The 12418-nt window shown below is 45.2% G+C and overlaps 1 protein-coding gene across 1 annotated transcript in view; it reads right to left on the minus strand.

The window, feature by feature from the left end:
* Positions 1–1472: 1472 nt before the first annotated feature.
* Positions 1473–12418, minus strand: part of LOC110503103 (testican-2) — a 67700-nt gene continuing 56754 nt past the window's right edge. The window contains exons 7-10 of the mRNA XM_036960239.2: positions 11783–12001; positions 9548–9610; positions 4053–4190; positions 1473–2538 (exon numbers count right to left, since the gene is read on the minus strand). Coding sequence (XP_036816134.1) covers positions 2411–2538; positions 4053–4190; positions 9548–9610; positions 11783–12001 — 548 coding nt within the window. The 3' untranslated portion in view covers positions 1473–2410. The remainder of the gene's footprint in view (positions 2539–4052; positions 4191–9547; positions 9611–11782; positions 12002–12418) is intronic.

Here is a 12418-nt window from a genome sequence, read left to right on the forward strand (position 1 = left end):
TGGTCCCAGAGCTGAAATTCTGGTATTCCAAATGGGTCTGATTTTAGTGCATACATGGTTCATTCATATTACTCTCTGCTTTCTGTTCCACTGACACTATCTTCATATGTAACAGACTATACACACAGGTGCCTAGCTTATAAGGGCTTTTAAAACTAGCTGTAGTGAGTATTCACAGCATGAGAGCACACATAAAGCTTTAGATACTAATCTGAAGCAGAGAATGTGTATCTAACCCTTTCAGTGGTTTCCACCATCTCATCTTCTCTACTTTCATACTGTACCGTACACTTTAGTCTGGATGTAAAACTAAAACCACCGCATCGACCTCTCAAGTGTGAGATTTACACCTGGTAACGTTACACGTGGCTCGCATCCATCCAGGCAGGATGGGACGAGAAATCTGATTATCTGACATGTTGCACAGACTGATTGGCATCTTTGGGTAGCTCAGATATAAAAGCTGTCACACATCTGTTATTCTCTCCCCTGCACTCGGAGAGGAGCGTCAGAAAAAAGGCATAGATGCCAAACCTCGGTTCAAGTACTATTTGAAGTAATTGAAAATACTTTAGCTAGGCTTGATGTATCTTGCCTGATGCAAAGGACCAATAGAATAGTCACAAAACTGAAAACATCACCCAACTTGCACTTCATGAATACTCAAAAGTTTTTGAAAGATTTTAAATAGCATTTGACTCCAAATCTGTTGTAGACTCTGAGGTAACATACGTTACGTTTTCTTCTTGACCCCACCGGGCCATTACCAGATTCCATCATGGCAGAACTATGATGCCGAGAAACATGATTTAAAATGATTGATTACTTGTCCATTTCAAATAGCACAATACCAGGCAGTAGAGCTACGAGGGACTGGGAAAGCTGAAGGCTCATACTTACATATGACAACATAAAGCGCCACGGTTACTGGTTTACATGGCAGTAGCTTACAGGTAAAGGAGCTGAGAAATGTCTTCAGGATGCTGGGTAGAAGGGGCATCTATGGTATTGTTTTTTCTAGAATTGCAGATGTGCAATATACGACCTAGATCATGTTTCAGCTAAAAAGTGTACACACAATGTACATTATTTACATACAATGTAATATATGTTTTCTAGCCTCCTATAGATGTAAGCCTCAGAAACTGCAGAAAAAGGTTATGCGCCAGGCTGCCCTGCATTATGTACTCCTGCCACCATCATTACGCACACCTGCCTTCCCTCATCTCGTCACGCGCATCAGCGATTTATTGGACTCAACCACCTGTTTATTACCTCCCCTGTATTTGTCAGTTCCCCAGCTCTGTTCCCCACAGCTGCATTAATGTTCATATGTCATTTTGTTACCTGGTTCTGACGCTGTTCTTGTCCTGTTCCATGTCTGTCCTACATTAAAATGTTCAATTTCCCGTACCTGCTTTTCATCTCCAGCGTCGGGTTTTAGCAAAGGGAAGAACAGTATGACAGAGGAATATGGTGGCCTTGTTGGGCCACATAGAACCAATTAATTTTATTATTAAACACAATGTTGATCTGCAGATAATGCAATGGACACTTGTCAATCAAGCAGTACAGTCTGCCAGTCTCTCAAGGCATTAGCAATACAGGACTAATAATAATAATGGCTGTCTTCAGATACACAGTTTATTCACATTTAGGAGTGTAGCGTGAGAAACTTTATTCTATTAGACTTGATGAGACAGAGCACTACTGTCATATGAGGTGAAGCATACGGGATGGAATGGGGGAAAGTCAAAGGATGCAATAGGAATATGCAATTAGTCTAAAGTGGACTCCTCTCTTTGTCTCCTCCCCATCTGCCCTGAACTGAAAGCCCCGGGTTGGTGAAAACAGTAAGGTGAAAGCCTGACTATAATTGCCTGTCCAGTTTGTTCACATCAGTGCAGAGAAAGGAGGAAATGAAGGAACGGAAGCAAGGGGAGGATGCCACTTTTGACTACTGAGATGCACCCAATTGCGTCTCCAGTTCCTAACATGAGCACATAACCTCCAGTTGCTTCCTGCCTTTAATAAAACATTTTAAGCTGCTAAAAACTGCTCCATGAGAAAGTTGTCTTGTACATACAACAGAAAAAAGAGCCAAGATATTCCCAGGTATTTAGGACACATCTCCTGACTCGTCAGACCACAGTTGCTAGCTATTGATATCACACATTGTCACGCAACTACACCCACCCCCCATCTGTCCCTCCAACCCCCTCCCTTAGTCCAGGACTGATTCAGTGTTGTTCAGAGTGTGTTTTCAGGAACATTATTTGTGTGTGTGTGGGTGTGTGTGTGTGTGTGTGTGTGTGTGTGTGTGTGTGTGTGTGTGTGTAAGAGACAGAGAAGCAAAAGAAGTTGAGATGCTCCGGTAGTAATGTTGGACCAGCTAGACTCCATTATTTCTTCACCAAATATATCCTCCGTCATCCGCCTCTTCTTCCTCTTCCTCTTCATTCTCCTCCGCTTCTTTCTCTTCCTCATCCTCCCATCCTACCCCACTGCCAAAATCACCTGAATATGTCAGCGCCTCATCTGGAGAAGAGGAAGGGCGACAAAGAGACAGAGACAGACAGAAGGATGGGAGAAGAGGAAGACAGACAGAGGGATGGGAGAAGAGGAAGAGAGACAGAGACAGACAGAGGGATGGGAGAAGAGGAAGACAGACATAGGGATGGGAGAAGGAAGAGAGAGAGACAGACAGAGGGATGGGAGAAGAGGAAGACAGACAGAGGGATGGGAGAAGGAAGAGAGATAGAGACAGACAGAGGGATGGGAGAAGAGGAAGAGAGAGAGACAGACAGAGGGATGGGAGAAGAGGAAGAGAGACAGAGACAGACAGAGGGATGGGAGAAGAGGAAGAGAGACAGAGACAGACAGAGGGATGGGAGAAGGGGAAGACAGACAGAGGGATGGGAGAAGGAAGAGAGATAGAGACGGACAGAGGGATGGGAGAAGAGGAAGAGAGACAGAGACAGACAGAGGGATGGGAGAAGAGGAAGACAGACAGAGGGATGGGAGAAGGAAGAGAGATAGAGACGGACAGAGGGATGGGAGAAGAGGAAGAGAGACAGAGACAGAGAGGGATGGGAGAAGAGGAAGAGAGACAGAGACAGACAGAGGGATGGGAGAAGAGGAAGACAGACAGAGGGATGGGAGAAGAGGAAGAGAGACAGAGACAGACAGAGGGATGGGAGAAGAGGAAGAGAGACAGAGACAGACAGAGGGATGGGAGAAGAGGAAGACAGACAGAGGGATGGGAGAAGAGGAAGAGAGACAGAGAGACAGAGACAGACAGAGGTGTGGAAGAAGGAAGAGAGAGATTGAATTAATCAATGTACCTGTATCCAAATATGACATTTCATTCGAAGTTGACTTCTGTTCCCTGCATGTATACTTCCCGGCTTTGATCAATTCCATCTATTTAATCTGAAAAATACATTTGTTTAAAAAAAATACTGAGTGAATTTGACAGTGGTGAGGTAAAGGGCATGCGTTTGACTTTGTCTGGGTTTTAATGGCTATTTCTGGACCCTGCCAGGGGAGCCATTCTTATCAGGAGCAGGTTCCGTACAGCCAGACAACCATTTATCTTGAAAGACTTTTCTCTCAGCGACAAGCGACCCTTTAGAATGCAAATGATCCCTGACAACATGGTTTGAATGTGGCACTGTGCCTGACTGCTAGTGGTGCTGTGGACCTGAGCCCTAGCTGACGCGTAAAGGGTGCATTGTACTGAGTGTGTGTAGGGATCTGTATCGAGTGTGTATGACAATCAATATAGACGGTGTGTGTCGAGGTTCTGCAACGAGTGTTCGAGCATGTGTTGGGGTACAGAGTGTGTGTGACGGGTCAATACTGATCATTCGACAGTGTGTGGGTATCAATACTGAGGGTGCGAAGGTGTGTGTGTGTTTTGGCGTACCGCTTGTGTGTGATGGTCTGTAGCCAACCCAAGTATGTGCGTGAGGTTCTATATGGAGTGTGTGCCAGGGTTTTCACCATCAGTTTGAGATTTGAGAGCAATTGAACACTGATGGGGGTCTTACCACAGTCAGGGTTGCCATGGATTCTGGAGCTGGCTAGTTCCCCACCGTGTTGGTCGACACACCAGCACTCTCCCCTGGCCTGATCACACTGTAGCTTTCTATAGTATCCATCCTCATCACAGCTAGGGATGAACAGGCCTAAGACACACACAAACAAAGGGAAGTTACATATGGAGGCACACATGCTTTTGTAGACCGAATAAATCTATATTTGCATTGCGGTGTATGTGATGTTACATTTTCATTAGCCTACTCCATGGACTAGTAACCGAATCGTTTCGAGATCAAATCCCTGAGCTGACAAGTTAAAAATCTGCCGTTCTACCCCTGAACAAGGCAGTTAACTCACCGTTCCTAGGCTGTTATTGTATATAAGAATTTGTTCTTAACTGACTTGCCTAGTCACTTGTGATTCCAAGCCTATTATTTACTATTCATTATCCTATGATTTTATATATTTAATTATACATTTTGTGGTTTGCATTAGAAGACAGCTTGGTCGTTTCACATGACATAAAGGCTCGTTTTCACATGATTGTAGAAAGTAATATATATAGTCATGAAGGTGATCCAAACATGAACACCTGTGGCCTATAATAGGCCTAACTGCTGTGGGTGCAGCTATAGGTGCACATTCTTTCCCAACATTAGCACTTCTGAAATGCATCTGAATAGGAACATAATGCATACTGAATAGACACATTGTGTGGAGGGACCTTGATAGTCCAACAATAGACCGACAAATCACCAGCATGCTAATAACCCTCAGATTGTTTTACAAAAAAAAATCAGTCTTTCATTTCTGAGGAGGTCCATTGGAGCTACAATGAGACCCAACTTTGGAACTACAGAACTCAAGTTTGTCCTCTCTGTGCGTGGAAGCAGAATCCTGGGGCGGATACACCTATAGAAAGAAACGAGATCATGGCCAACAAATCAATCTGGAAATGCACCGAGTACCATTCATACTCGTGCCGAGGTTGCATTGTCCTCATTGACAGGGTTATCTCCAAGGTATCTGGAGACCACAACCACATCCCGGGATGGAAAGCAGATTGAAGTCCGACAGGTACTGAACAACTTGAAGAAGAGGAGTTTGGAGACTGAGGAAAGCACGCTGCATGTTTTGGAGCCTGCTACATCGGGCTGTGACAGGTGTTGTAAGGCATTATTTGCCCTCAGAAAATAACTTGAAAAGGTGTATACAAAGGCACCGGCAGAAGAACAAAGACAAGCAGATGTCGCCGGTACTGGCTCCAGTTCCTGGGGGCAATGGTACGGCAGTGGGTGGAGGCCAGGTTAGACCTGCAACCCTCTCTAACCTCGTAATATCTGAGCTCTATCAAACCACGCATTGTGGGGACCTGTTCCTCCAACACAACAGTGGGCCAGGCCCAGACAGGCTTCTGATCTTAACAACCAAAGACAACTTGGAATTCCTGTGCAACTGCGATCCCTGGCTTGCCAACGGAACATTCAAGAAGGTCCCACGTCTGTTCCAGCAGGTGAATACCATCCATGGAATTCCCACATATTCACCAAATGAAGACGACCTGATGCGACAGGAGCACGTGATTGCAGCAGCCATTATTATGTTGCCCGATAATTCTGAGGTAGGCATCATCCTTCACTAGCCTATTGAAGTTGTTTTAAAGGGATAGTTGACTCTTTTTTTGTTGTTGCTTGCTTTCGACATCCCTGGGCTGTGGTTGTTTCCTCCAAACCTTTAAAACATTTGTTAGCTGGTTATTAAGCAAGGTTGAGAATAAGAATACGAATCTGGCTAGATTTTTGGAGAACGTAGCAATGCTAGTGGAAATGGGTAGTTTCAGTTAGTGATGCATTCAAAACCATAAAATATGGTTTTGAATGGAGGGTAAACATCAACATACAACAGCCTACTATTTTATATTTTTTTGCGGACATACACTCGTGCCTTCCTTGCACTGAAGAACTTGAACCTGGATCTGAAACCAGAATCCGTCATGACTGACTTCAAGCCAGCAGCTCCTGTAAAGGCCTTCAAGAAGGTGTTTCCGGGAATCCACAACCAACTGCCCCGCTGTCCTGAAGTGGCATCAAAGTCCTGGAGAGACCCGGACTTCGCCCTCCACATCAAGATGCTTCACAGGCTGACATTTGTCCCCGCCCGCTGAAGTGGTGAGATGTTTCAAGGAGATGAAGGAACATCTGTTCTTTCAGGACCCGGCGCTGTCCACTTTGAGGACACATGGATTGGGCGCCCGATGGGCAAGGGTAAAAAACAACGCAGAAGAGCACCGGAATTTGCCATGGGTACTTGTCTAGATGTCTGTAGGCCAGTCATTTCATTAGTACATGCAATGTTATTATTACTAATAACACTAAATAATCTAACAAAATAGGCCCAACTAATAGGCTAATAATTATTTACTAATAGTAATGTGAGTATAATATGTATAATAGGCTATTGCAACAAGGTTAAAGACAAATGGCAAATGGGTGTTTAACATGTTTCGATCTTTGGACTTCAGAAATGTGGAACTACTAAGATGCTGTCCTGAAGGACATGGGGAAGGCCAATAACATCCCAAAGGGCTGTTGTCGGTCGTTTGTGGGGCATATTACCTATTCCACAGTGACAAAACCCTCAAATTGTTAGTTCTTCGATGCCTTGCAACTACAACAGCATAGGATGACACTGCAGAAGGAGCAGTACCTCGCTGGTAGTCAACCGCTACTAAAGTTGCAACTTCTGCGCAGCAGCGAGCAGGAATTGAAGCAGCTCGTGGAGGACTGCCAGAATAAACCACTGGCTGTGTACCCGAGAGGCATCGCCACCTTCAACCACACAGGAAAATGACTGCCCTGCAACACTTATGAGAACAGAGAGCAACTCTCAACTGGCACACCTGTTCATGACACCTTACTGCATTGTTAATTCTTTTTTGGTTTGTTATTTTCGGTCTTTGGTGCTTATTTTTTTATCACTGTTGGAGAACCAGGCTATTTGTAAATAAAATGTTAATTGTGAGTTTTATTTTTCTTCATTTATTCTGTTGAATCAAGAGATCCATGTTCAAAAAGCATTTGACTTGCTGATGTGTGCAGGTTAACATCTACAGTTAGACCTGCATACAGATGGCAGATCTTAATTTGAGCCAGTTTGCTACAGCAGGAAAATAATTAATGGAAAAAGTTACAAACTTTAAAGGCCTTTATAAACCTTAAACACAATAAAGTTAGAAATGTCATGCATTGCAGGAAAGTTCCCCTGTAACAAGGTGATTAAAGATCCTCCATCTGTAGGCCAGTACAGTACAGTATACATTCTGGCAAACCATCGGCCATATTTCACATTTTCATGAACACATTAAGGAGTCAGGAGATGAAGGTGAATTACTGTAGTCAGTACCATAGAGATAGAATGACAATCTAATTCTAATACTCTATGGTCAGCATACTACTGCTGCACCAAGGGGCTGGCTAATAACAAGAGAACAAGGACAGACATGCTCTGAATCTGGACTAGTTAACCTTTACAAGACTGCTGAGATACTTTGGAATATATCAGCATCTACTGTATGTTATAATAATATAATATATGCATTACTATTTAAACAGCCTCCTACAGAGGGTCAGAATTTGCTCCCCAAAAAGGAATGACATTGGGATAGGATGTCATAGGACTTCTATAATGTAAGTGCAGAGTAAGTTGAAAAATGTGTTCATGTAAATAAATGACATAACATTGCATTGGGTTGTGTTCTTATCAGCTGAGGCAGCCCTCTAGTCCCTGAGTGATTGGCTTTCAAGGGAACTGTGTCTGAGTATCACTGGCAGAATTTGCCCAGCCTCCTCTCTGCTCCACTCCGTGTCCTTGAGGAGCCTTGATACACAGCTTAGCCAAGTCAGCAACACACACACATACAGTATACACACACACACACACACACACACACACACAGTACCCACGATATGCATGCATGCACAAGCACGCACGAACATGCAAACACACACAAACACGAAAACCTCACACACGATATACACCGAGTCTACTAACAAGGAACACCATTCTAATACTGAACTGCATCCCCGTTTGACCTCAGAACAGCCTCAATTCGCCAGGGCATGGACGACAAGGTGCCGAAAGCATTCCACAGATAGGCTGGCCCAAGTTGACTCCAATGCTTCCCACAGTTGTGTCAAGTTGGCTGGATGTCCTTTGGGTGGTGGACCATTCTTGATACACACGGGAAACAGTTGAGCGTGAAAAACATCAGTGTTGCAGTGCGCCTGTCACCTACTACCATACCACGTTCAAAGGCACTTACATATTTTGTCTTGCCCCTTCACCCTCTGAATGGCACACATACACAATCTATGTCTTAATTGTCTCAAGGCTTAAAAATCCTTCTTTAACCTGTCCCCTCCCCTTCATCTACACTGATTGGAGTTGATTTAACAAGTGACATCAATAAGGGATAACAGCTTTCACCTGGATTCACCTGGTCATTCTATGTCATGTTCCTAATGTTTTGTACAGTGTATTGCATCACACACACACACACACACACAGTCCGCATTGTGTCACAGACACACACTGCCATGTGGTTAGCATCACACACACAGTGGTGTAAAGTACTTAAGTAAAAATACTTTGAAGTACTACTTAAGTACCTTTCTTGAGTATCTGAGTATACTTCACTATTTCTATTTTTGACTTCACTACATTCCTAAAGAAAATTATGTACTTTTTACTCCATACATTTTCCCTGACACACAAAAGTACTCAAAGTACTCCTAGCAGCACAGGAAAATAGTCCAATTCACACACTTATCAAGAGAAAATCCCTGGTCATCAATACGGCCTCTAATCTGGCAGACTCACTAAACACAAATGCTTTATTTGTCAATTTTGTCTGAGTGTTGGAGTATACCCATAGCTATCCATAAATAAATAAATACAGGATCATTTGTCTGTCTGGTTGGCTTAATATAAGGAATAAGAAACATATATTTTCACTTGTACTTTTGATATTTAAGTATATTTTAGCAATTACATTTACTTTTGATACTTTAGCATATTTAAATCCAAATACTTTTAGACTTTTACTCAAGTAGTATTTTACTGGGTGACTTTCACTTGAGTCATTTTCTATTAAGGTAGCTTTACTTTTACTCAAGTATGACAATTGAGTACTTTTTCCACCACTGCACACACACACCCTGGTTCCTGCAGACCCTAGCCGTTTGTCTGTATGGAGCTATAATCCACCGGGCTGATCAGGGGATTATCCCTGCCTTCTGCTTGGCATCTGTTTAATGAAACTCCTCAGTGATACACACACACACACACACACACACACACACACACACACACACACACACACACACACACACACACACACACACACACTAACGTGTGGCACACACTGGCACACAAATGTTCACTCAAGCACAAAGCACACATGTTCATCTGGGAAATGTGAATCATGCAGGAACATAATGCATACCCAGTTTCTTCTTGCCTCCCTCCTGGACTTGGATCCTCTCCAGCTCAGCCAGGCAGGGGGGCTCTGAGAGGGAAATGCATCAATGCTTCAGTTCATCACTCCAATACACACAAACACTAAAGGTAAACGGTAAACTTTGAAATCAAGGCGTAGGAAATCTGTAGAAAATAATTCAGGAGTCAAACATTCACACAAATCTCCCATTATTATGCATGATTTACTTTGAACTACTGTGTTTCTCAGGTTCCCCCCTCTGTAGGCTATGCAGTGGACTTGGACTCCACAGAAGCCGTGCCCAAAATGACACCCTATCCCCTACATAGTGCACTACTTTAATGGGCTCTGGCAAAAAGTAGTGCACTAGACAGGGAATAAGGTGCCATTTGGAACACAGTCAGTGGCTCCAGCCAGGTCCAGTGGTAAACACAGGTCTCGTCTGGTTTCTGCTCGGCTGCTTGGCTGACACACATACAGTCTGTGAGAGCTCTGGGAGGACCAGCCTGTCAACAAGCTACAGTCATGTTGTTACTGCACAATGGTGGCCATTCCCCCAAAACAACAATGGGGGAGACAAACTGTAACGGACCGTGAGAGGCGCAAAAAGGGTGAGGGGCGAGAGAGAGGGGAGAGGGGAGAGGACACAGAGTTTTCTATACCTGTACGTTGTGTAGCCATGGCCACAGTAGGGAACTCTGAATGCCAGGTTACATGAAAAACACACATAACTGCCCACGGACACACACACATTCCACCCCTCATCTACACACACAATATCCCCCATATTCACTCTCTGGAAACAGAGTTACCAGGCAACGGTGCAGACCTTAGCGTCTCACTCTCTCTCTCACACACCCACCCACAGTGACACACACTCTGTCACTCCCTCACAGACACACACCCCTCTCCCCGCAGTATACTCACTCTCTCACACACACACACACACACACACACACACACACACACCCCTCTCCCCACAGTATACTCACTCACTCACACACCCCTCTCCCTACAGTATACTCACTCCCTCACAGACACACACCCCTCTCCCCACAGTATACTCACTCCCTCACAGACACACACCCCTCTCCCCACAGTATACTCACTCCCTCACAGACACACACCCCTCTCCCCACAGTATACTCACTCTCTCACACACCCACAGTGACACACACTCTGTCACTCCATCAGACACACACCCCTCTCCCCACAGTATACTCACTCCCTCACAGACACACACCCCTCTCCCCACAGTATACTCACTCCCTCAAAGACACACACTCCTCTCCCCACAGTATACTCACTCCCTCACAGACACACACCCCTCTCCCCACAGTATACTCACTCCCTCACAGACACACACCCCTCTCCCCACAGTATACTCACTCCCTCACAGACACACACCCCTCTCCCCACAGTATACTCACTCTCTCACACACCCACAGTGACACACACTCTGTCACTCCCTCAGACACACACCCCTCTCCCCACAGTATACTCACTCCCTCACAGACACACACCCCTCTCCCCACAGTATACTCACTCCCTCAAAGACACACACTCCTCTCCCCACAGTATACTCACTCCCTCACAGACACACACCCCTCTCCCCACAGTATACTCACTCCCTCACAGACACACACTCCTCTCCCCACAGTATACTCACTCCCTCACAGACACACACTCCTCTCCCCACAGTATACTCACTCCCCCACAGACACACACTCCTCTCCCCACAGTATACTCACTCCCTCACAGACACACACCCCTCTCCCCACAGTATACTCACTCCCTCACAGACACACACTCCTCTCCCCACAGTATACTCACTCCCTTACAGACACACACCCCTCTCCCCACAGTATACTCACTCCCTCAGACACACACTCCTCTCCCCACAGTATACTCACTCCCTCACAGACACACACTCCTCTCCCCACAGTATACTCACTCCCTCACAGACACACACTCCTCTCCCCACAGTATACTCACTCCCTCACAGACACACACTCCTCTCCCCACAGTATACTCACTCCCTCACAGACACACACTCCTCTCCCCACAGTATACTCACTCCCTCACAGACACACACCCCTCTCCCCACAGTATACTCACTCCCTCACAGACACACACCCCTCTCCCCACAGTATACTCACTCCCTCACAGACACACACCCCTTTCCCCACAGTATACTCACTCTCTCACAGACACACACCCCTCTCCCCACAGTATACTCACTCTGTCTCCAGAAGCAGAGGCACCACTCGGCTGTAGAAACCTTCCCATCCCTGTAGGAGTCACAGGAGTTGAAGAAGGGTCGGATGCAGACCTCATACTTGTCCAGGTTAATGGCTGCCAGCTCGGCCTGGTCCAGATACAGATCACTGTTGGTGTCCAGCTTAGAGAACATCCAACCTATAGAGTCCTTACAGCTTGCCACCACGTTCCTGTCCATGACTACAGACAGAGATATGAGACACATATTAGAGAGAGAGACACACACACAGTGAAAATGGGGAGGGGGAATGAGTTATAATCCACATATACAGATCAAATATTTATAACAGTGGTAGACGTCAGGATTACAGTGAGTCAAAATGTCACTAGATTGCAAAAGAAAGGAGAATGTCTTCACTGTTGCATCTGATACAGTATGTTGCTGGTCCTATTTTAATCTGACCTGATGCAGTGCTGGCCCTATAAAAACTTAGCTGTCTCTTTTTTTTCTCCTCATCTACTGTATTTGTTTACTTTATTGAGACATTTATGCAATGACATAGGGTGAGACAGACAGGTGGGATAAGGAGATGAAAGGGTTGGAGCGGAATTTGAACCACCGTCTCTGGTGGGGAGAGGAGTTTACGTTACCTCTAG

This window comes from Oncorhynchus mykiss, chromosome 23 (assembly GCF_057628025.1).
Source record: "Oncorhynchus mykiss isolate SJ-2025 chromosome 23, ASM5762802v1, whole genome shotgun sequence".
Classification (NCBI taxonomy): Eukaryota; Metazoa; Chordata; class Actinopteri; order Salmoniformes; family Salmonidae; genus Oncorhynchus; species Oncorhynchus mykiss.